The sequence below is a fragment of the Podarcis cretensis genome, assembly GCF_951804945.1.
Source record: "Podarcis cretensis genome assembly, chromosome: 6".
NCBI classification, from domain to species: Eukaryota; Metazoa; Chordata; class Lepidosauria; order Squamata; family Lacertidae; genus Podarcis; species Podarcis cretensis.
In genome coordinates, this window is record NC_137175.1 from 94,110,852 (window position 1) to 94,136,927 (window position 26,076).

Sequence of the window (26,076 nt, forward strand, 5' to 3'; positions counted from 1 at the left end):
AACAACAACAACAATAATAATAGCTATTCAGTGCAGGGCCGGATTTAGGTTTGATGAGGCCCTAAGCTACTGAAGATCATGGGGCCCTTTATATGTCCAGCTGTTCTTTGTCGCTTTTTTATGTTGAATATATGCTATATGGTAATTTATGGACCTAATAGGTATCTAAAGCCATTTGCACATAAAGAAATATGTATTTTATCAAAGTACCGGTAATTGTTGAAGTGAAATACAATTAAGAAGAAGTATATTGGGGGGTAGGGGACGCAGGTGGCGCTGTGGGTTAAAGCCTCAGCGCCTAGGGCTTGCCGATCGAAAGGTCGGCGGTTCGAATCCCTGCGGCGGGGTGCGCTCCCGCTGCTCGGTCCCAGCGCCTGCCAACCTAGCAGTTCGAAAGCACCTCCGGGTGCAAGTAGATAAATAGGGACCGCTTACCAGCGGGAAGGTAAACGGCGTTTCCGTGTGCGGCTCTGGCTCGCCAGAGCAGCGATGTCACGCTGGCCACGTGACCCGGAAGTGTCTCCGGACAGCGCTGGCCCCTGGCCTCTTAAGTGAGATGGGCGCACAACCCCAGAGCCTGTCAAGACTGGCCCGTACGGGCAGGGGTACCTTTACCTTTACCTTTTTATTGGGGGGTGGGGCCCTAAGCTATAGCTTGTTGAGCTTATATGTAGATTCGGCACTGATTCAGTGGGATTTGCTAGCAGCTAAGTAGGTGCAGGATTGCAGCCTTAATCAATTAAGGATCACCGAAGAATAGTTATGAAAATGCTCATACTGAGCAAGCACAGTGGGGAGCCAACAACCATACTGCCTATGCATGTGTCGCCATTTTTGTATTATTATTTGCCAGGGTCTTTTGTCCAAGTGCTTCCCTCCAGATCCCCTTTCCAGCCACTCGGGGGCTGCTTCTCTACAAGCTGCTCCTCCCTAGGCAGAAGAATGCTTAAAATGATCCCAACCCCGTGGGCAGGGCCACCGTCAGAATGGCACTTTACCCTGGAATCCGCACCATGCCAGGAGGGAACTGGCTTTTATCGAGAGATTATTAACATTAAACTGCAGCAATACGCTCTCCCGGCGTTTTCAGTGTACTTTTAAGATTGCATTCCTGAGTGGTAACAGCTAGTTTCAGATCTAGCACTGTACAATGTATAATTAGAATTATAATTAATGCTATTTCCCCCCCCCCCCATTGTGCATTACACTTATCAGTGCCTGGTGTCACCCGCTGCTTTTACTGCTCAAGTGACCTCGGCTTGCCAGGTTCATCTGTAACTTTTCCCCAGTTTTCTTCCTCCACATTCACATTTGGCAACCTTTCCAGCATTCATCACGGCAATTCTCACCTCCAGGTGATCCTAAATAGAACAGGCCTCTCTACATATCTGTGGGGCACTTTTCTGTTTCACCACCTGTCCACTGGTAAAAAAACCAAAACCTTTACCTTACATACAACTTGCTTTCTGGATGACAACCAGGTCCTAACTCTACTTTCCTGCCTTCTCCCAGAACTAATTTTTCTGTAGAGCGTGTTCTCCTTCATGGAGAGCACGTGTTGCGGTGGGGGCCGCCAGGACACTCCAAAGTTGGGGGTGGGCTAATTGATCGTTGGCCACTGATGCGATTGGGGCTTCCCTTGTTGTTGGGAAGAAGTTAATGTTGCCATTTATTGATTGACAGCCAGAAATACTAAAGCTCCTTGCACGAGGCTAGGGCTTCCTCTTTTCGCCCGTGCATCGGATTGCCCGTCCACCCCTCCCTAGAATAGGGTTGTTCGCTTTGACCTTGCTATGCCTGTCATGGGGTCATCTGCTTTGGAGCGGGGGCCTGGTAGGAATTTTGTCCATCTGGCTGATTGGCTGGGGCCATTTGGTTTTTGCCTACTGCGTAGCAAATCGTCACAACTTGTAAGGTTCGCGGTTAGGCATTGGTTTATGGTTTGGTTGGTTGAGGGGCATGGATTGGCTGTGCCTGCCCCTCTAATGCTGCTGCTGCAAGGGATTCCGTTAAAGGAATTGGGGGCTAACTATTGCTTGTCCACTCTGTCAAGGGGGCTTGGGCCATAGCAATGAGCTCCTGGTTGCATTTGGGGTGAGGGCAGGTTCCCTGCTCCGCGTAACCCCCAAGTGTATTCCCCCATTCTGACTTTCGCATCGTGTGGAATTGGCTGGTTTCATCGTGCGGAATCAGTCTGTCCCCCATGGTGGGGGCAGATAGTCGCAACCAATGCCTACGCAACCACTCACAAATTTGTATTTTAATAAAGTTGTGGCCAAAATTATGCCAAAAATCAAAATTACTGTGTGATGTGTGAGTTATTGGGGTGGACCTGGGGACCTCGACACGCAAAAAGATTTGTTGGCCAAAGACTTTCTTCTCTAGGCACAATCATTAGGGAATTCTTCTACACAGGGGTGGGGAGAAGGTAGATTGGGATCTACAGTGGTACCTCGGGTTACAGACGCTTCAGGTTACAGACTCCGCTAACCCAGAACTAGTACCTTGGGTTAAGAACTTTGCTTCAGGATGAGAACAGAAATTGCTTGGCAGCGGCAGCAGGAGGCCCCATTAGCTAAAGTGGTGCTTCAGGTTAAGAACAGTTTCAGGTTAAGAATGGACCTCCAGAACGAATTAAGTTCTTAACACCACTGTACTGGAAGATCTCTAGGTCCTTTGAAATACACTGCACAACCACTGTGGTTATGAGCTATCCACACCTCAACCTTAAACTGGGGTAGTTACATAATACAGCGAGACAGCCCCAGCGATATTTTTAGCCTGGCTTATAACGTCTCTTGATTGAAGTTGGTTGCAGCTTCGATTGGAGAGCCTGCTATATTGATTGGTCTCAGAGGAAAGTGCAAATTTCTGCTTAGCCTCCTCTCCAGATCACACTGTGACCTGGATATGTTATATATTATGGTTTATTTATATACTGCTTTTTGGCCTAGAGGTACCCAAAGCGGTGAACATAATACTGATGCAAAAGGAAAATACTACAGAAGCACAATTGAATAAAACCAATCAAAGCAGTAGCCATCCACTCAATGCGGAACAGAGCAGATAAAAAGAGGTGAACCATTCTTTGGCAAGATGTCTGAGGCAGGTGGGGCATCTATTCCCTGCCCTATGCAAAAATGCATGAGAACTCCTGCAAATCTGCCCTGCTCTCCGGAAAAGTCCCTTTGGATTTAAAGGCACACAACTTTTAAGTGCCAGTGGGTTTTGCTGATATTGTAATTAATCCCTACTAATAATAATACTTTATGGGATGCGGGTGGTGCTGTGGGTTAAACCACAGAGCCTAGGACTTGCCGATCAGAAGGTCGGCGGTTCGAATCCCTGCAACGGGGTGAGCTCCCATTGCTCGGTCCCTGCTCCTGCTAACCTAGCAGTCCGAAAGCACCTCAAAGTGCAAGTAGATCAATAGATACCACTCCGGCGGGAAGCTAAACGACCTTTCCGTGCACTGCTCTAGTTTGCTAGAAGCGGCTTAGTCATGCTGGCCACATGACCTGGAAGCTGTACGCCGGCTCCCTCGGCCAATAAAGCCAGATGAGCGCCGCAACCCCAGAGTCAGTTATGACTGGACCTAATGGTCAGGGGTCCCTTTACCTTTTTAATAATACTTTATTATTTATACCCTGCCCATATGGCTGGGTTTCCCCAGCCACTCTGGGTGGCTTCCAACCGAATATTAAAAACAATACAGCATCAGACATTAAAAACTTCCCTAAACAGGACTGTCTTCAGATGTCTTTTAAAGATAAGATAGCTGCTTATTTCCTTCACATCTGAAGGGAGGATGATCCACAGGGCGGGCGCCACTACCAAGAAGGCCCTCTGCCTGGTTCCCTGTAACCTCACTTCTCGCAGTGAGGGAACCGCCAAAAGGCCCTTGGAGCTGGACCTCAGTGGATGATGCGGGTGCAGGCGCTCCTTCAGGTTTACAGGACTGAGGCCATTTAGGACTTTAAAGGTCAGCACCAACACTTTGAATTGTGCCCGGAAACGTACTGGGAGCCAATGATAGCGCTTATCTCTTTATAAGCTCCAGGACAACCCAGTTTTTCAAGGATCCCTTCATCCACCTTCTCTGCTGCCTGTTGTGGGATGAAACAAGGGGGCAGCCCTAAACACCCATTTTAACAGACTAGTTCTTCTGGCTGCAGCAGTCATAAGGGAAAGACGGACATTGAGTCAGGAGGAGCTGCTGTCATTGTGAGCTTTCTAATGAAACAGGCAACACCTCTGGGCAATAAGCCAGCAAACTTCAGTCGCACGCATAGAATAAAAAACAAACAAAAGTGTATTCACATATGGAAACAGCTTTTCAGGAGTGCTCCTGTGTCTTTAAATTATAAAATGAGAAGCAACTATTACGAATTTCCAGTGAATTTCCAGTGCAGCCTTTGTGGAAAAATTGCCTTATTGTCTAGCTTGACTCACAATGTTTCTCCAAATACTTAACCTAAAAAGGGCCTCCCTGCAATTTCATCTCTATTCTTTATAGCAACGGAGAACAAAAACGTTCTGTCTTCTTAAGGGCGGCTTTTAAACAACATCGGAAGATGAGCTACAAGCTCAAAACCCAGCTCAGGTATCGGGAAGAGTGGGAAGAAGAGCAAGGTGTCATCTTTGCTCTAGATTTTGTGGAGTTCAAAACTGCTGGGGGCAGGGAGGTCTCCTCCCCTGAGTTTCAGCTCACAGAGCTACTCTGGCTTACAACTTCTAGTCACCTCCGTTCCGTTCACAAAAGGGAGCAAGATAAAAGAGAAAATAATTGCCTTCCATTTGTTTTGGACGTGTGCTGGTTTCTGTGTACGGAAATAGAGCGGGAATGACTGGCTGTGGTGTTAAATCCAATTGCCGTCTCACCCACTGCAACAAACCAATAATTTGAAAGCAACGCATAAAACAACTGACAATTTGCTGTCCATTAACAGTACCCAAACTCTGTGGCCTGAAGCAGACACATAATGAAGGCCTAACCTTCATGCTATGGCAAAGGCGGGGGCCTGTGGCTCACCAGCAAGCAGGGTCTAATCTAATGGCCAGGGGTGGGGAGCACTGTCATTCAGACCATCTGCAGGGCCAAAGGTTCCCCACCCCTGTGCTACACAACAGGACCAATATTGGATCTCTCTGTATCAGGTCCTTCAACTGTCCCTATTTTCCAGGGATGTCCCTTGATTTAGAGAAGCCATCCCAGTTTCTGATTTCATCCCCAAATTCCCCACTTTTCCTTAGGATGTCCCTATTTTCATTGGAGAAATGTTGGAGGACATTGAGTTATGTGACCCCTGAGCCCCCTGAAGGAAATCCTGTATAGGGAAGGCTTTTTTTTTAAAAAAAGTATTTAATGTTTTATTATGTTTTAATGTACCGTATTTTTCGCTCCACAAGACACACTTTTTTCTTCCTAAAAAGTAAGGGGGAATGTCTGTGCGCCTTATGGAGCGAATGCACTGGACGGCAGAAGGGATCCCTTGGCTGCTGCTGCTGCAGTCATGAACTGAGGGATGCCTCTGCAGCCGGAGCCATGGCTCCCGTCCGTCGCTCGCTGTAAAGCAAGCAGAGCAGGAGCTGCTGCCACACTCTGTGCAGCTCTCACTCTTCTTGCTTTAAAGCAAGAGCCGCAGAGAGCATGTCAGAGGCTCTTGCTCTGCTGGCTTTACAGCTGTAAAGCCAGCAAAGCACCTGTCCCGGTGTCTCCTCCTCCTCTTCTTGCTCCAGCGTTGCCGCGCTTCACAGCGAAGCGGGAGGAGGGATGGGCAAGCAAAGAGAGAGCTGTGCAAAGCAGGACAGAAGCCATGCAAGCGGCTCTCGCTTTGCTTGCTTTAAAGCAAGAAAAGTGAGAGCCGCTTACACGCTCTGCGCAGAATGGTTTTTTCCCCCTTGTTTTCCTCCTCTAAAAACTAGGTGCGTCTTTTGGTCAGGTGCGTCTTATGGAGTGAAAAATACGGTATTTTGTTTTTTATTGGGTTTTATAAACAAGAATAATGTTATACAAATAAGTACACCAAGGTTTCTCTTGTCATTTGTGTATCACAAAAAACAGCATAATAACTGTGGGGAAATATCTACAACATGTTTCATTGTTGGTGGCCAATGTGTAAGTTCTTGGTTCATGAATTGGTTTAAACCAGGGTTTGTCAACCTGGTCCCTACTGCCCGCTAGTGGGCGTTTCAGGATTCTAGGTGGGCAGTAGGGGGTTCTATGGCACAAGCTGAATCCTCCTTCCATTGAGCACCAGTGGGCGGTAAGGGAATTTTACCATCAAGAAAGATTCATTAGTGGGCAGTAGGTATAAAAAGGTTGACTACCCCTGGTTTAAAAAAATAGGAAGAAAAAAGGGGAAAGAGGGGGAGGGGGAATGGTGAGTGGGGTGGGGAGTGAGGTGGCCTTGCTTCTATCCTTCTACTTACTGTATGTGTGGGGTTTTGTGTCAGCGTCACTTGTGTGGGTTCTCTTACTATTCACTTGTTGTATTTCCTTGGTGGTGAGAGGGGTTGGGGGTGGCCTAGGGGGTGGATGGTTGTCTTTGGTTGGCTGTAGTGAGATTTGTTTTTGTGTGTGAGTGAGATGTGTTTGGATCAGGTTAGCCAGATTGATTCATATGCTGTCGGCGGATTCTTGTTGTCTTGTTGGGCTGTGTATGTGATAAAGGGTAATCATACCAGGATGAAGGTGTCTTCTTCTATTTGTCCCCATGTCAGTTTCAGTTGATTGGTCAGTTTTTCTAGTAAGGCTGTTTCCCATACTCTTTGATGCCATTGGTCCATGCTTACTCCTGACAGGTCTCTCCAGTGTCTGGCTATGATGCTTCTGGCTGCTGAGAATAGGTAGGTTATGAGCTCTTTATGATGTGAGTGGGCATTATTATTGTCAGGGAACTGCCATCGGAGCCAAGGGTGGCGCTGAGGCTCCCTAATGATGATGCTGGAGAGGGAACCAGCAAAGGGAGAGAGGACGCTTCTGCTGGGGAAGGAGATAGAGGTGACACCAGGGAGAAAGGGGAGTCTGAGGGAGCTGCGGAGAGAAGGCTCCAGGACTCTTCCAGTGGAACCAGCGGGGAGAGCACAGGACCTCCTCTGGGGACGCCCACTCTGCGCAGACAGCTTTCGCGCAGAGAAGGGAGACGACGATTGGGTGTGAAAGAACTCTTATCTTGGAAGAAATGCCCACTGACGGATTCTTCCAGTGATTGAGACAGTCATGGTGTACTGATTGTCCAGCCTGGGGGGAAAAGTTTTGTACAAACTACTCAGCCTGGAGCAGTTTGCGCTTTACGCACAAGCAACCCCACACCCCATTACAATTATCTTGGAAGATGTTTAGTAGGGCCAGTTCTGGGGTGACTTCTAATACTTGTTCAGTTATTTTGCATATTTTTTGTATGATTGCTGTCCAGAAGAGTTGGATTTTGGGACATTCCCACCATATGAGGAAGTATGTGCCTGTTTTTATGTATGTTGGAAGCTGCCCAGAGTGGCTGGGGCAACCCAGCAAGATGTGTGGGGTATAAATAGTAAAATTATCATTATGGAATGGGACATCCCTATTTTCACTGGAGAAATGTCACAGGGTATGCCATACTGTTGACAAAAAAAACACTGTTAATTTTCAGAACTTTGGCTCTAAAATTACTAACCAGGTGGGCAAAAGCTGTCATATTATATGCAAACACAATAACTACTCCCAATAATTACAAGAATAAGTTTTCTTCTATAAAGGCCAAAGTGCCGTTCTTGAAAGGAGTCTATCAACCAGTCTACCTTCAAGCTGATCCTTTTATCCAATGGTCATGCTAGTAAATAATGATTCAAAGATCCTTTTGCATCTGCAGCACAGACACAAAGTCATTCCTCATCTGGTTCTTCCTTTCCCAAGCAGCTTCGAGACTAATAGCTACCTGCATCTCAGTATGGTGGTTTTGAAAGTTCTGGGTATGACAGCTTGTGGAAAATTGTAGGAGTTGGACATTTAAAAATCTTTTACAAGGACCATTTGAAGTAAGATGCTGTTACAGTGGTGCCTCGCAAGACGAAAAAAATCCGTTCCGCGATTTTCTTCGTCTAGCGGTTTTTTCGTCTTGCGAAGCAAGCCCATTGACGGCTTAGCGGATTAGCGCTATTAGCGGCTTAACGGCTTTTAGCGGCTTTTAGCGGCTTATCAGCTTAGCGGATAAGCAGATAAGCGGCTTAGCGGCTTAGAAAAAGGGGGGAAGGGAAAAAAGTCGGAAAAACTCGCAAGACATTTCGTTTTGCGAAGCAAGCCCATAGGGAAATTCGTTTTGCGAAGCGCCTCCAAAATGGAAAACCCTTTCGTCTAGCGGGTTTTTCGTCTTGTGAGGCATTCATCTTGTGGGGCACCACTGTACAAGGCTGATATTGGCTGAACAATTCTCGAGTGTTAATGGAAGTGTGGGTTTTGTTTGTGTTTTGGACACAGAAAGCTTCATATTTCATATGTGGTCCCCAGAAAGCATGAATCGGAATCAGAGCCTGCCCTATAATGAATTCTCTGAATGAGTCTGAATGGCAGTTACAAAGCACTTTCTGATAGCCCTGACTGCACAAAGCACTTTTCTCAAATGAAAAACAAGTCTATGTGAATGGATAGCAACATAACAGACACAAGCAAACCAGGTTCTTCCATTCAAGTCATGTTTCCCTCACTCCGTATTCCCCCAAAGAGAAACAAAAAGTATAATTACCCCAAAGCATTCCTGTAAGGGCCAGGATGTACAGTCAAAAGCCAGATCGATAGACAGATGGAAAGAAAACAGAAAATATCAGGAAATGGGCCATCACCAGAGAGCAAAGGAACAAGGAGGAGACTGTTGGAAGAAGATTTGCATCTGAGAAGAGGAAAAATCCCATCTCCCAGCCTTGCTATCCTGACATTCCACTCCTTCTGCCATCCCAGAACCCTCCCTTTTCCTCCCTTGCCTTGATTCCATTTGCCAACATTACTCCCCCCCCCCCCCCCTAGAATTAAGAGCACACCTAGAAATGTGAAGAGTGAACACATCAAACATACACCTGAAAACACATGTATCATACAGTTAGACTCATAAAGGGATGGCTGGCTGCAGCTCCCTGATCTTCAGAGCAGCCGCCTGGCAGCTAATTAGTAAAAACACAAAACACTAATTATGAGCCCTAAGGGATAGATATGCAATGGCGCTTTGTATGTTTCCAGATGGAGGATGATTTTGGGCAAGCTGATGCAACCTGAATACAAGGAAGCCCACTAGTAAGTGCCCTGATCAACCAGTGGTTCAGACTGCAGGCACTGGCAGCATGGACCAAACATAGCATTGCTATAATGGACAGAAAAGGGACTGCGGGGTGAGAATTTGGAGAAGGAGAATGTGGGCTAAGGGCTTCAGCACTGCTGCTTTGCTCCAAATTGCCCTTTCCTGAAACAGCTATTCTTTACAAACCAAACTAAAGCAATCCAAGACCCTAGTGTTTTGTTACATATACAGTGTAATGAAGATATGTGTCCTCAGTACAGACACAAACTACAGTGGTACCTCGCAAGACGAAATTAATTCGTTCTGCGAGTTTTTTCGTCTTGCGATCTTTTCGTCTTGCGAAGCACGGACTTGGGAAAAGCTTCAAAAATCACCAAAGTCTTCAAAAACCTCAAAAAAGGCTACCACTCCGCGCGCTATGAGTTGCTCCTCGAAGTCAAGTCGCAACTGAACCCCCTGAATGCACGGTTTTAAGAAAAAGGAAACAAACTTGCAAGACAAAGGAAACAAACTTGCAAGACGTTTTCGTCTTGCGAAGCAAGCCCATAGGGAAATTCGTCTTGCGAAGCAACTCAAAAAACGAAAAACTCTTTCGACTTGCGAGTTTTTTGTCTTACGAGGCATTCGTCTTGCGAGGTGCCATTGTAGTTTGTTTTCAACCAAGTTATCCAAAGTGCTGTGTTTCTAGAGGGGCAGGTAGGGATCCGAATGCAGGACTCATGGCTCTCAGAAAGCTCCATTCCTTTGGGCTTCTTCCTTAGCTCAGTTAGTGGAGCACGAGGGCTGTGGGTTTGAGCCCCACGCTGGGCACAAGGATTACAGGGGACTAGATGACCCCCGTGGTCGCTTCCAACTCTACGATTCTATGTAACACGTAGTTTAGAGTTTGCCGTGTACATGTGCCCCGAGAAAAAGAACCGGCTGAATAAATAAAAAAGTACTTGTAGGGTTTTCAGGACAGAGTCTTACCTGCTTGGCCAATGAAGCCAAAATCATAAACATGTTGATATTGAATCAATGGAATATATTTCCAAATTTGAAAGTGCACTATATATGTCAATTGGGCACTCTTAGAAGGGATAGCTTTCTTGTGTTGTAGGGTGAATGCCAAGCTGATTCATGAGTTGGGTTGGGTAGGGGATGGATGGATAGATGACTGAGAGAATGGAAAGGGGTGAGGGATGTTAGAATTCCTGCTCCATGATTGCAGTCATGGGATCGCGTGAACATGGGGCCCAGCTTATGTATGTCTGATTGTTCATTTCTTTATTCCTATTGCACATGTTCTAGGGGCGAAACCACAACAATCTGGGGGCAGCCCTTCGCTTTCCAGATTGCGTTTTTGTGTGTGTCATTTCCTCCCCTCCCACCTTCCTGCAATGCCCTTGCATCATTGCAAACACCCCCCGTCTCACAAATAAATCTCAAGCAGGTGACAGAGGCAAAGGCATTTACTGGATTGACAGAGCATAGATACCAACCTGGGGAGTGTCTGAGACAGAGTTTCACTGGCAGCACAGCCCTGAACTGTGCGAGAGCTATTGGAAAGGTGACAGTCTGAACGCTAACAGGGAAAGCTCTAGAAGTGCAGGCACTTACGCCAAGGCAAAGGCCATCAGGGCTCCGACCACCACAATGAAGTCCAGGATGTTCCAGAGATCTCGGAAATAGGAGCCGTCTTGCAGGATTAATCCCTGATCTATCATCTGCAGAAAAGGTAGAAGCAACTTAGTCATAAAGCCATTGGAATGGGAAAGTGCCACTTTTGTAAACGAAATGTTTTTTGTAAACACGACGGTTTCTGCACCTGATCAGTAAAATGGAAGATAGTTGTATTGTTTTTCCAAGTGAGGTCTTCACTAAAGTAAACTCCCAGGAATATAAAGGAAGAGACTCTTTCCACACAACCCACCCTGATATACAATGGGGCTAGTTCCCCTCTCTTCCTCCGAAAGTCCAACACCATCCCCTTTGTCTTGTTAATATTTAGGTGTAAGTTATTCTCTAGGCACCATGTAGATATTTTTTGAACCTCCCCCAGTACGCTGATTCATCTCCACCTCAAATTAGACCCATTATGGCAGTATCATCTGCAAACTTAATAACTGCAGTAGATGGATCAGATGAAATACAGTCATATGTATACAATGAGTACAGGTAGGGACTCAGCACACATCCCTGTGGGGTGTCAGCGCTGAGCGTCAGGGAGGTAGATGTAACAGGCCCAATCCTCACTGTTTGTGTCCGATCCCTCAGAAAGCTAGTGATATAGCCAGTAGCTTCTGTGACCTTATTTTTAAAAAGGACTGGATGAATTTATGCGAGGAACATTTCTCAACAGCTATCAGACGTAATAGCGAAACAGAATCTCTCCTGTTCAGAGGCAGCATGGCTCAGAACACCGCTCGCTGATTGGCAAAGGGAAAGGGAGATGTTATGTACTGAGTTGAATAGGATCCAAAATGCAGCAGTCTGATTGGTCCTAGAACAATAGGATTCAGAATGCAGCATTCTGATTGGTCCTAGAATAGGATCCAAAATGCAGCAGTCTGATTGGTCCTAGAACAATAGGATTCAGAATGCAGCAGTCTGATTGGTCCTAGAACGATGCAGCAGTATGATTGGTCCACAGGTGCCACCCAATCCAGCTCCAGGTGGAAGTGAATCCACAACCTGATTGGCCTACAGGAGAATCCCGGAATTAGCCAATCACGTGGGGCCCATTGTGTAAATAATGTATATAAAGCAGACATCCTGGGGGAACTTCCATTTCTCCTCACCACTATGAGCTGAATAAAGAGCATGAAATCCACTCTTGACTCCGAGTGTATTTCAGGAGACTTGCTTGCAAGTTTCCCTTTAAGCAATCAGCTGGTCAGTTTTTCAATGCAGAGGGGCCTTGAGTTTTCTTCCTCAGGCCCGTCATGCCATACAAAATACACCTTTCGATGGTGTGCCCAGGGAAAAGGGCCTGCTTCATCACAGGGTCCTGATTTAGATAAGCCTCGGCCCCACTAGGAGCTTATGAAAACCAGAATGCCAATTTAGCTTCCCAACTGCCAATCTGGCGCCTAATTTTAGAAGCTCTGCTCTGTGGGAGTGACATTTGCAACATGACAAAGATGAGCAAAAGGTTCTGCTTTAAGGAGAGAGAGAGAGGAGAGAGAGAGAGAGAGAGAGAGTGGGGTGGCGTATTCAATTTTCTCTTTCTACTCAAGAAACCATTTCACATTCTGTTCCACTGAGGCCAACGCTCATCACCCACAAAGAGGAAGTCACAGAACTTGTCACTGTAAACCGAGATCGCACCAACAACTCACACCCACGGCTTCTCTTGCCATGCCTAATTTTGGCAGACTCAGCAAGTGCAGAGAAAGAGAGATTATTCTTGGATTTATTTGGTGTGGGGGTTTCTTTTTACTAGAAAACTCATCAGTTTTGCCCCTTCTGCTTCCTTCCCCATTCCCCCACCAGCTTGAAGAGGAGTTTCATAAACTGGACTCCAGCATATTAAGGAATTAGAAGAAAAGACTTGGAATGTGTGTGTGTGTGTTTGCATGTGGGCACAAATAGTTTGAAAGGTGATGCAGCAGCAGAAGTTCCTGGGTCTCCCTAATAATGTGGCGTCAGGCGCAGCCCACTCCTTGGCATATAAGGGAGTGCACTACAGCCAGTTCCTCCCTCCTGTTATAATAATTTTAAGGTCTCAAATGTAGTATAAATATTCATAAATGCACACATATCTAAATATATAAACCATGTGTCTGAAATAGTACCGGAGAGCAATCCTGAAGCCATTTTGACTCTCCCAATGACCTCAAATATTCCTCTGCAGTAAGGAAGGCAAATGGGGAAAGCCTTCCCGTTGTTTTGTTTTTTGCTTGCAAATCCTGTCTTAAGGGCATATTTATATATGAATAGGGTGAGCCTGTGACCTGGATTCAGGAACTAAAGTATGAACTATCACCAAAGAATGGCCAGGCTGCCCAGGTAATGCAACCAGCGACCATTATCAGGTATCCTGACAGACAGGATTCCTTCTATAATGTATGTATGATGATTTTGGGCTGGTCTTTGGCTAAGGGGGTTGGGCAATGTCCAGAGCCTTTAAAGGTTCCTGCACACTTTTTTGGTTCAGGGTCTCTCCCTCCTTGCAAGGAGGGGAAGGAACTCTGCTGCAACAGAAAAATAAGTATCTGCCTTGATTTCCACTGGATCCTGCCTCTATCCATTCTTCTCCGACTGATTATGGAAACAGGGGACTCAGAGCCCCATGGGGAGTTGGGCAGCAAAACCCAATTCCAAATTTTTACTTCCTCCCTCCCTATTCTGCTGACACATGTTGCTTTGCTGGGCCTTGCTATTGACATAGCTGGTCACCGCCTTTGGGGACAGGTTGGAATTTTTGCAGTTGGCAAATTGGCTCTGGCCCTCTGCCATCCTCATAGCAATTGTCACAACTTTGGCAGCTTAGGCACTGGGTAGGCGTAGTCTTGAACAGAGCGGAGGTTGTAGTCTCTGCCCACCCCTCCGAAAAGGGGATATCCCATTGAAGAGATCCTGGGGAGATGCTTCTGTCTGCTCCCCAGGTGTAGCCCACTTGGGGACCTACTCCTTGACATAGGTCAGGGACTCCTTCACTTTTGGTTGACCCCAAATGTAAGTCCTGCCTGCTGGAAGGCTGGAAGTGGTGGGTTCTGCATAATGCCTATGCCAAATCTCTTACATCAGTAGTTGTGGCCTGATTTTACCCAAATGCTAGTAGGCATGTGTCAGGGAACTGCCATCGGCTCAGAGGCGAGAGGGGGAAAGGCAGATGGATTACAGAGGGCCCCCAAAGATTGTGGGAAGCAGCACTTCCTCAGCGGAGGAAGTAAGGCACGCCTCTAGTGGGGAAGAGCTGCAGGGCTGGGAGAATGCAAGGCGGTGCCAGGGCGCCTTGCCTGAGCAAAGCGGGGAGAAGGGAGGTTCCCCTTTACCCAAGCCTTCCTTGCACAGTAGGCTTCGCGCAGAGAGGGGAGGCGTAGGCTGGGGGTCAAGAAACTACTTTGCTGAGGAAGATTTAAGGACCGCCCACTATCAGATTCTGCTAGTGAGTGAGCAAAACATGGAATAGAGGCATTCTGCATTCTAAAGGTTTTAGCACCAATAATAAAGCTTTTGAAAAGACCAGTGTCCGGGACCAAGGAGAAGAGTCGGTGGAAGAAGATTGGAATAAATTCAAAGTTTATCTTCAAAATAAATTAAGGATTGTTAGAAAGATGTTGGGAAAAGAAAATTATGTGGTTTTAGTAGAAATGACGGGACGCAGGTGGCGCTGTGGGTTAAAGCCTCAGCACCTAGGGCTTGCCGATTGAAAGGTCGGCGGTTCGAATCCCTGCGGCGGGGTGCGCTCCCGCTGCTCGGTCCCAGCGCCTGCCAACCTAGCAGCTCGAAAGCACCTCCGGGTGCAAGTAGATAAATAGGGACCGCTTACCAGCGGGAAGGTAAACGGCGTTTCCGTGTGCGGCTCTGGCTCTGGCCAGAGCAGTGATGTCACGCTGGCCACGTGACCCGGAAGTGTCTCCGGACAGCGCTGGCCCCTGGCCTCTTAAGTGAGATGGGCGCACAACCCCAGAGTCTGTCAAGACTGGCCCGTACGGGCAGGGGTACCTTTACCTTTACCTTTAGTAGAAATGACATAAAGGATTAAGTAAAAATGAGTTGGTGAAAGAGAGAATGTTAAATTATAGTATATTAAGACAAATTATTAAGATAAAAATAAGGTTGGAAGGATTTGCTGAAATAAATTGAATTAGAATACAAAAATGGGAGGTGTGAGGAGGTCAAGGAAATAAGTGAATGTAAGCAAGTGATATACAGGTTTGACTGGTTTTTTTAAATCTTTTTTTCTGTTTTATGGTTTTTGATGATGGGTTTTTTTTTACATATGTACTGTTTTTTTTGTTTTTTTCTTTAATTGTTATTACCTTTATCTCTTTTTTTCTGTAATCTTTAAAATCTTAATAAAAATTTATTTAAAAAAAAAAAAAATGAAAAGACCAGTGAGGCATCTTGCCTGATCGCTCTCAAGCAACCACCCAATAGCCATAACAGCATACCTTTTTATTCCTGGAATTTGGGTGGTCCAAAGGGCAGGGAGGTGGGAATGCGTTGCCACACAAAGGAATGTTGGCAAAGCACACTGTAGCAATATCAAGCCTACCATCTTTCCATTGATTTCACGATTCTTTCCCTTGTTTCTTACCTTGATAACCATCTCAAAGGTGAAGACGCCAGTGAAAACATAGTCAAAATATCTCAGGACCTGCAAAGAGAAGAAGAAAAGCTGAAGGATATATTTCTGATGAAAACTCTCACATGCTTAAGTATCAGCTGTATTATATGCATGTTGTTATGTTCTTCTTCAGAATTCCAAACAGCAGCGCTCACAAATTTTCTTCAATCAATTTACCTGTTGCAGCAAAACCATTAAGAGCCTTGTGTCGTACCTCAGAGACAAACAAAATCATTATGGCATAAGCTTTCATGGACTACATACAGCTCACTTTACCAAACACATGAAAAGGACTCTAGTTCACAAAAACGTATGCCATAATGAACTTGTAAGACTGGAAGGTGCCATAAGACACCATGTCAGAGTCCCCCAAACTGGTGTTTGGAACTAAAGCAATGAGCCCCAACTACCACAGCTGTTCTAGCTGAGGCTGGCTGGAATCTGTCAAAACAGGGGCAGTCAACATGGTGCTCTCCAAATTTTGATCCCATCAACCCCAGCCAACAGAACATGTCAAGGATGATGGGTGATGTAGTCCAGAAGCATCTGGAGGACATTCTGGTGGCAACTTCTGGTCTAAATTATTTTTGGGGAGAGGCTGATCTATGTTCTTCTACGAATGACGAACCAGTTTTATATACTAAAATGCACAATATGTAAAGACAGTGATCAGTGAAACCTTCACTACAGGTCCAGAATGAACACAGACTTTCTATAAGAAACATCTCTGGGCCTGAAGTGAGCAATGCGCAGGCATATTGTGCAAAAGGAGGCATAATACTCTGCTATTGGATGACCTGATTTAGAAAGTGTTTCAGAATCTCTATACAAGTAGAGAAACACAGGTAGTCCTGGAAAAACCATGGCAAGAAAAAAAGACCACAGTGACGCACAATCTGAACTTACGTTAAAATCCAAAAGCTACCATTGGCCAGAGACCTCTGTGGGCACACAGCAGGGTCACATGATCTCCTGGCACCTCAATGGTGAAAGCCATTTGCACTGGAAATTAGAGTGGAAATCAGCCCAGAGGTTCAACAAGAACTGTGCTGGCATGTGATCCCTTTGGGTCTTTTCCAAGAAAAATAGGTTGCTGCCTGCCTATTTCATGAGGAATTCTTGCTAGAATGGCCTGGCAAATTACGGGCAATGCATGGCTGCAATTGGTCAGAAGAGTACGTTCAACTCCCTTTGCTTTCATTGGGAGAGAGATAAGTGCCTCCTTGGTGTTGTCACCGAAGCCACTGACTTTAAAGGGTTTAAATCTTTCCAGATTGTGCTCCACCAAGGCATCAGGTTTGCAGGGCAAAGTGAATAGGTCACCAAGTGGGTAATAGGGACCAAACATAAAAATATAGGCCCCTAGGCCCATTGTCCCATCTATTATCCCATCTGGAGTCTATAAAAACTACTAACAACTGTTGGTCATTACTGCTCCTTAGTCATCAACAACAATTTCATTTTTTTCTGAAGTGAGTTATATCAGACTGAATGGTGCAGCATGAAGCAACTTATCCATTCTAAGTTCTTTCTTTCTTTTGCAATTATTCTGGATGTAGCTTTTTGCTGCCCCCAGAAGCAGAGATATATTTTTGAGAAACAGAAGGCAAGGCTGGTTTAAACAGATTCAGGCCCTCCTCCTTCTTTTGCCTCCACAGGAGATATGGGCAAACACTGTCATATTACATTTTAAAAAAATCATCATTTTATTATAGGCAAAGCTCCTAAAATAAGATGTGTCTATAAAACATAATGCGAACGAAGAGCAGCCCTGATTCTTGCACCAAGGGAGGAAGAAAATAAATGCAGGCCTCAAGTACTGCCTGTCAGTTTAATTAATAATGATTAATAATAACTCCTTGGCCCTACCCTGGCATGAAAAGAAAGCACCCTGGGGCGTCCCTGGTGCCACCTTCCTAATAGCCCCCATCAGAGGAAGCAAGAAGATGCAGGACAGACCAGCCTCTTTCTTCCATCAATATGCAGATAAATATGGGGAATGAGGATGGGGAAACAGCCAGCATGGGCAAGAGCCAGGGATGGTGGGAGGACTTCTGGAGGACAAGATTCTCTCCTCCTGCCGTTAAGTGAAGCTGGCCAACGTGACGGAGCTAAGCATCATTGAAGGCTGGCTGCTACATGCCATCAAAGGGGCAGCTGCAGAAGCTGGTTTGAAAGCTGGCAACCCTTGTCGGCTGCCAATGCTTTCAGGCCTGTGCCTTATGCCTCCTGTGTGCCCTGCTTTTCCTTGTCCTGGGGTCTGCTGCCCGTGGCCTTCCTTAAACCCTTTGGTCCCCTTGCTGCCTCTCATCTGGTCTGCTTGCCTTTTCCCTGCCTCTTTGCCCTTAGCTTAAATGATGCCCGTTGCCACCTACGCCCTGGCTTTCCCTTCCGACACCCACCCACAGCAATCGCTGCAGAGCAATCACAAAAGTGCCACTTGGAGCAGCCAAAAGTGTAGCCCCCACACACAACATGCATATTCTTCTAGGCCCACTTGTCATCAAGCGGAGACAAGCTATATACGGTTCTCCTTGTGACTAGGAACAGATGACCCACGGAAGGCTCTGTTTCAGGACCCAGCACTGCTATGATCCCAACATGAAAGCTCCGGCGCTGCAAGTATCATTTCCCCCTCCAAGCTAATTTGCTACGCACAATGGCTAACTAATTACCCGCCTCTGGGACCAGAGAAAATGATTCATCAGATTGAGGAAGCTGAGGCCAAGCATTCTCAGCCTCAGTGGGACAAAGGCTCCTTTTCAATGTTTAAAGTACAGTTAAGTCAGAAGATGCAAACTCCCGCAGGAGTGGAAGTTAAAATAAGATGCACAGCCAGCCTTCTCCCCATCTTTTACTCTCAGGGTTCCCAGGTACAGTTGACTTTCTTTCTTTGCCTCTCTTCCTGTCCCTGCTCCACTGCTTAAGACAACTTAGTTTTAGTTAAGAATTTATTCATGACTTCTCCACTGTGAGGGTTAAACATCAGAATGCAGTCCATCCTGTATACAGCCATCAAAAGGGAGCAACTACCAGGAGACAGAGAAAAGCAATGACAAACCTAGATAGCATCCTAAAAAGCAGAGACATCACCTTGCCGACAAAGGTCCGTATAGTTAAAGCTATGGTTTTCCCAGTAGTGATGTATGGAAGTGAGAGCTGGACCATAAAGAAGGCTGATCGCCGAAGAATTGATGCTTTTGAATTATGGTGCTGGAGGAGACTCTTGAGAGTCCCGTGGACTGCAAGAAGATCAAACCGATCCATTCTGAAGGAAATCAGCCCTGAGTGCTCAGTGGAAGGACAGATCGTGAAGCTGAGGCTCCAGTGCTTTGGCCACCTCATGAGAAGAGAAGACTCCCTGGAAAAGACCCTGATGTTGGGAAAGGGGAGAAGTGGACGACAGAGGACGAGATGGTTGGACAGTGTTCTTGAAGCTACCAGCATGAGTTTGACCAAACTGCGGGAGGCAGTGAAAGACAGGAGTGCCTGGCGTGCTCTGGTCCATGGGGTCACGAAGAGTCAGACACGACTAAACAACAACAACCAGGAGACAAGCTACACCAGCCAAGGAAGCCTCCTTGTAACAACAGGTGTGTCCTTGTGCAATCCAGTCTTCCCCTTGTTTCACCTCTGCTTTTACCTCATTCTGTCCTCCAAGGCACAGGAGCCAAGTCTGACAAGGGTTCATTCCACTACTGACTCTTTTTCTATTGGCCATTAGAAATGTGCTGCCCAGTGTTCTCTGGTCAGCTCACAAAAATAAAAACATCTCCACACTTAATCTCTTTTTTGCGTCAGAGGGAACGACTCAATTCTCCACTGGCTGTGGACCAGCTCCACTCCGAAAGAGTCCAGGGTGGTATTTAATTGGTGTGCAAGATCAAGATCAGCCACCTGTCCCTATAAAGCAGGGGTCAGCAAACTTTTTCAGCAGGGGCCAGTCCACTGTGCCCCAGACCTTGTGGGGGGCCAGACTATATTTCTTTGGGGGGGGGATGCGCCACAAATAACCCAGAGATGCATTTTAAATAAAAGGACACATTCTACTCATGTAAAAACACACTGATTCCCGGACCGTCCACAGGCCAGATTTAGAAGGCGACTGGGCTGGATCCAGCCCCTGGGCCTTAGTTTGCCTACCCATGCTATAAAGGCTGCATTGTAATGGAGTTCACCTCCCACCACCATGCAGTGATATCTGCAATAACTCCATGGCTCAATTTACCTGGAATTTTTTATTGTGAGAATTTCCAACTTTCAGTTGCCACCACAGAGCAGAAGACTAGCCAAGACACGCTTCTGCCCCTTTGCAGGAAGGGAAGTAAAAGTGACTGGGCTTTGCCAACGGAATAGCAAAGAGCACTCTGGGAAACCTACTGTTTTGTTCCACCTGGCAAAAGTTCACTATTTGCCTTTTGCAATCAGAAGAATACTGTGGCAAATCTTTCCCTGTGACATTCAGTGTGTGTGTGTGTGTGTACTACATTGTCAGGGAGATGGTTAGGATAAAACCTCATGTGTGTATCTATATCGATTTATCAATCTATCATCTATCATCTGTCAAGACAAATATATAAGGTAAATGTCATTGGTAGGCAAACTAAGGCCTGGGGGCTGGATCCAGCCCAATCGCCTTATCAGTCCGGCCCGTGGACAGTCCGGGTATCAGCATGTTTTTACATGAGTAGAATGTGTCCTTTTATTTAAAATGCATCTCTGGGTTATTTGTGGGACATAGGAATTTGTTCATTCCACCCCTTCAGAAATATAATCCTGCCCCCCACAAGGTCTGAGGAACAGTGGACCGGCCCCCTGCTGTAAAAGTTTGCTGACCCCTGATATATGTGAACACTCAAACACATAATCTCTAACTGCAGCCTGCAACAGTACAGCTCAGCAAGAGAACAATTTCTTTGTGTCTCATAAGCATGTGGTCCAGTTCTATAAAGGTAAAGGTACCCCTGCCCGTACGGGCCAGTCTTGACAGACTCTGGGGTTGTGCGCCCATCTCACTTAAGAGGCCAGAGGCCAGCGCTGTCCGGAGACACTTCCGGGTCACGTGGCCAGCGTGACATCGCTGCTCTGGCGAGCCAGAGCCGCACACAGAAACGCCGTTTACCTTCCCGCTGGTAAGCGGTCCCTATTTATCTACTTGCACCCGGAGGTGCTTTCGAACTGCTAGGTTGGCAGGCGCTGGGACCGAGCAGCGGGAGCGCACCCCGCCACAGGGATTCGAACCGCCGACCTTTCGATCGGCAAGTCCTAGGTGCTGAGGCTTTAACCCACAGCGCCACCTGCATCCCTAGGTCCAGTTCTATACTGGACTGTAAAAAGGGCCTATAGCTGGGAGAACTGGAGCTCATTTACATTAGGATCTCACGATGGGGCAAGCATTGTCAGAAAAGCAACAACAGGGTAATCACTTTATTCCTCTCTGAGTTGGTCAGGACAGGGTCCTCCGCCGCCAAGGCAATGCTGCTGGCTGCAATCACCAGAAGGATGCACATCTCAAAATAGCGCAGGTTGACAATGTAATGGCAGACTCTTCGGATTCTGTCAGGGAAAGAACACAGAGTGGTCAGTGCGATGGATGGCCACCGATCTCTCTCACACAGTTCCGATCCTTTAAGGCCCTTCCAATGTATACCAGTGTACTTGGCATTCACAGAGCACTTCAGCGCGTTTAGAGTATTTCACATGCGTTTTCTCATCGGTGCCAATTTCTGCCGAGGCAAACAGAATTAGCACAACTGCAAGAAGCGAAAGATTAAAGCCCCCTCCTCCCAGGGTTCAAATCTATACTTGCAACTGACTAAAAAAAAACCCCAAAATTATTTTTAAAAGAAAAATGCATTAATTTAATTGTTAATTGTGTTAATACAGTGTCCATGGACAACCTGAAGGTAGGAGCAGTTTTAGCAATAAATATAACTGCACCAGTTGATGAAGGAAAACTTCAACCTTGGCCTGGCCTCTAATGCAGTCATTCCCACAGAAGCTGGTCAGAGGTAAAGGGACCCCTGACCATTAGGTCCAGTCATGGCCAACTCTGTGGTTGCGGTGCTCATCTCGCTTTATTGGCCGAGGGAGCCGGCCAATACAGCTTCCGGGTCATGTGGCCAGCATGACTAAGCCACTTCTGGCAAACCAGAGCCGCACACAGAAATGCCATTTACCTTCCCGCCGGAGCGGTACCTATTTATCTACTTGCACTTTGACGTGCTTTTGAACTGCTAGGTTGGCAGGAGCAGGGACCGAGCAACGGGAGCTCACCCCATCGCGGGGATTCGAACCGCCAACCTTCTGATCGGCAAGCCCTAGGCTCTGTGGTTTAACCCACAGCGCCACCCGTGTCCCTTATATCTTTTCTTAGAAGCCTGCAAACAGCACAACCAGGAATCTGGGTAAGCTGGAGCACTTGGCTTCATGTTGAATTTTATAACGTGGAACTAGCATCACCACCTATCAATTAGGTGGCTCCTGCAGCGTTTTGTCTTGCAAGACTCACCCCTCCCGCAACAGCACAAATTGGGTTGCCCAGTACAGCCATGGTATCTTCCATTTTGGCTGCCCTAATATGTTCGCAAAAACAAAGCGCTTTGCGAGTGTTGTTAAAGTCTATCCCTGGGTTGCATGTGTGCTGGACCAGCCACCTTCAGCCCTGACACTCCTGCAATGAACAGAAAGACCTGAAGGAGGAGTGTAAGCATGTTTGGCTTAATACACTCACAGTCCCTCTAGCAACAGCGATCTCTGGTCATCCTGGGTTTCTCTTTACAACCCCGCTTCAGACCCTTCCACTCAACATGGGGAAGCTTTCGTTTCCCATGGGTCTCATGGTAGGGATGATTGCAATGTTTATGTCATCTTTATAACACTCAACTTTTCCCCAGGGGAATGCATGGCGATGTCACAGTTTATTGTAAGGCAGGCTAAGCAGAGAGAAGGCAATGCAATCAAAACAACTTTGGCAGCTGAGACTCACAGATTCTATTCCACCGATTTCAGTAGGGTTGAATCCAATTGAAATGCAAACATTTAATTTCATTTAGTTCAGAGGTTAGGCTGAAAAGTGACCTTGCTTTCACACAAATCATTGCTCTTCTACTGTAAGCTGCAGGTGGATTTGAAACCATTTTGCCCACTATCAGGGAACACTGCGCTTTTGCTTTGTATTAGGTTCTGTCCACACCAGAAAGCATAATGTTCAGGCCATCTGAAGCTTAGCACACATTCACTATACACTTTGGTCTGAGTGCCATTTCATGACCGCATTTATTTTATTTAAACCAGTCTTTTAGTGCTGAAACAGCTTTGCTGTGGTTTTTTTTTTTAAATAAAAGATAGGTATAGTGCTATAATGCCATAATGTTATAATGTTAAGTTTTGTAGTATGGTGTAACAGTGGTATAACACTATAATATCACAATGATTTTTTAAAAAACAATTTAAAAGTCCAGTTGTCCGATGGGTGAAGGTGTTCTACATTATTCACAGAAGGGAATAGAGGAAGCTGCTATGGATATAGCCTCATATAACCAAAATGCTCAACTCTAATTAAGGCATAAAAGGGTTAAGACCATAGAGTAAGCTGTCACACCCTGACACCTTGGGAAGAAGGGTGATTCTTTTTCCTTTCACTATATGAACCCAACCAATAAGGGGTCCACTGAGGCCAGTACTGTCTACTTTGACTGGCAACAACTCCCCATGGTCTCTCTTGGAGCTTTCATATCACCTACAACCTGATCCTTTTAACTGGAGATGTCAGCCATGGGACCTTAGACTACCTTTCAAAATAGCATCCATTCTGGAACTTGGCCGCGACACTGGAATATGACAGAAATGATGCTGGATTTTTTTGGGGGGGAGGACAATGACATTTTGCACACCAAGGTGATTCAAACTTACATCTCCCACCTAGATAACAAACCAGCTCACTGTTCCCATTTCACTCACCAAAGTCTCATAGGCCACTCGGCCGATGGGTCTTGAACTTTCTGTGGGAAACCTACCCAAATCAACTTGTTTTCTGTGGAACCCTGGCATGTTGTAAAGGGTTCCCGGGAGTGTTTTAAGGCAAACTTGAAAACCAACATATTATGCATTTCAAGCAGAAAAGCTAAGGCAGTGTATCTCACGGGTTTGTGGTGCTGAAGATAAACATCGAGCTGTGAGGCACCATGGGTTTGCCCATGGGTTTCTTCTTTTTCTGCTGCTTCTTCTTCTTCTCTGCCTCTGCTTCCTCCTCTTCCTTTGTCTCTGCCTCCTTCAGAGGGCTGGCTTCTCCATCTGTCTTGTTGCTAACTAGAAAGTGAACAAGGCCCGTTACTGCTAAAGCTGGGAGGGGAATGCATTTGACACAAAGCCTGAAGGGAGTTCATAGGCTGGACGCGTTACTTACCTTATAGTCCCAGAGTTTGGGAAAACAAGAGAGCAGAGGAAAAACAAGAATCGGGGGCGGAGGGATGTGGGCAAAAATATACTTAAAGATACTTAAAAAGATGCAATCATACAAAAAGATGACTGCTTGCATAAACTCACAGCAAATAATGGATGCCGAGTCCTGTTAGCAGGACTGTATCTGTTGTGGGCTAAAAATATTTTTATGTGTTAGGAGGGGGGGTAGACAGGATGCTGAGACCCTTCTAATTCCTGGATGCAGCATGAATTCAATTCCTGGAACAGCCCGGCTAGCTTCCTGGCAGTGGCGTAGCGTGGGTTGTCAGCACCCGGGGCAAGGCAAGTAATTTGCACCCCCTAACCCATGGATTTGCGTCCCCTAACCCTAACCCCCAGATGTTGCGCCCGGTGCGGCTGGCCCCCCCTGCACCCCCCACGCTACGCCACTGCTTCCTGGTGAGGCAATGGCCCTCTACGTATGATACGATACAATTATCTTTATTGTCATTGTCCCATACAGAACAACGAAATTGAAAAAATCTACATCAGACATTTTAAAACCAACAAGCCTGCGATCCCAGCTATCCCAGCCTGGTTAACCCCCTAAAAACTCTGATACCCCATAATTAAATACAATATACTCCCACAGAGACTACCTTACACTGTGTTTAAAACCAAAATCGCATTTGGATAAAAACTGTTTCTCAGGCGGCTAGTCCTAGTCTTTATTTATAACCCTGTACCTTCTTCCAGAGTTCAGAAGCTGAAAGAAATCATTTCCGGGGTGCGCACTATCCTGCACTATCTCTGCAGCTTTCTTATGACACCTGGAAGCATAGATTTGATCCAATGTGGGAAGAATGCACCTAATTATTCTCTCCGCAGTATAGGCCATTAAAGTGGCAAAGGAAGTGGATCTATATCAGATGACAAATGAGGGGGGGCTCTCCATCAACATCTGGTAGGTAGAAAGACAAAAGCAGGAGTGGAGGGTTGAGTTGTATGTAAGCTGGAAGATGGAAGAGAGAGAGACAGCCATGCCTGATTTCTCTTGGAATCCAAGGCTGTGGCTATGGGGTAAGCAAGACCCTCTTGGAGTGTTAATGCTGTGAACTCCTCCATCACAGGCTCAGGTTATGCATATGTGCAAATAAACCATATATCATAAAGACACCACCGCCTCTGCTGCCCCCCATTCTCAAACCCGAACCCTGTGTAAGCTCCTGGAACCCCCCCCCCCCAGAATCTTATGCCCCTCAGAGATTGGAGTGTCACGCAACAATATTAATAGCAACAACATTCTGCGCACCAGCAATCCAAATTACAGGCCAAGGAACATAGAATTCTGCAGCCTGTAATTTGCATAATTTATTCTGCAATTGCTCCTGTTTTGCATGAGATATTCTGGTCTAGCTAGTCACGGGAAGAACAAAGAGCTCTGCAAAGCTGGGAAGCCGTGCTCCCAAACACTTGACATTTTATTCAGCAATTATTCTAGTTTCCGAGATTTCAAGAGATATTGCCCACACACTGTGGGTGAATGCATAATCGCTTGGTTATGCCTATGGCTGCCTATGTTGCCATTTCTCTTGCTTCTCCAGATCAGGTGCAGAAATATGGGCCAAAGTTCTGTTTCACCTAGTAGAACCAGCCTAGTGCGCAACATGGAAAATTAACAATGGGAATATCACCATCTCTCCTCTTCCATAAGGGCTAGAAACCTTTTTAAAGCTGAACTGTGTATGCGCCCATTGGCCCATACTGCACTTTTCTTGCGCTGCCTGAAGATTCGCAGCCTAATTACAGCTCTGTCTGTCTAACACTTCCTTCCCCAGCTGTTGCAATGCAAACACAACACAGGAGAACTGGCAGGTAGAGGAAGACGTTTCTGCAGAAAAGGTGTGAGCAAAGGATTGCTGCTTTACATTCATACCTCCTGGTTCTGCAGTTAGTAAGAAGGTGATTAGGAGTTAAGATGAAGCACAATTTAGGATCCAGGTGATACACCGAAATGTGGCTAGTTAGAATGAAAGCAGGAGCTTCTGGTCTTCTCCTTGAGGTTACGCTGAGGGAGCAGAAGGGATGGAGGAGCCTGTGTCCCTGAGGCTCATTGTGGCTCACTGT

At 46.3% G+C, this 26,076-nt stretch overlaps 1 protein-coding gene across 3 annotated transcripts in view; it reads right to left on the minus strand.

The window, feature by feature from the left end:
* Positions 1-26,076, minus strand: part of CACNA1E (calcium voltage-gated channel subunit alpha1 E) — a 498,615-nt gene that overhangs the window by 78,537 nt on the left and 394,002 nt on the right. For all 3 annotated transcript variants that reach the window (XM_079980995.1, XM_079980994.1, XM_079980996.1), the window contains 4 exons: positions 23,691-23,856; positions 20,973-21,102; positions 15,517-15,576; positions 10,869-10,975 (listed from right to left, as the gene is read on the minus strand). In XM_079980995.1, coding sequence (XP_079837121.1) covers positions 10,869-10,975; positions 15,517-15,576; positions 20,973-21,102; positions 23,691-23,856 — 463 coding nt within the window. The remainder of the gene's footprint in view (positions 1-10,868; positions 10,976-15,516; positions 15,577-20,972; positions 21,103-23,690; positions 23,857-26,076) is intronic.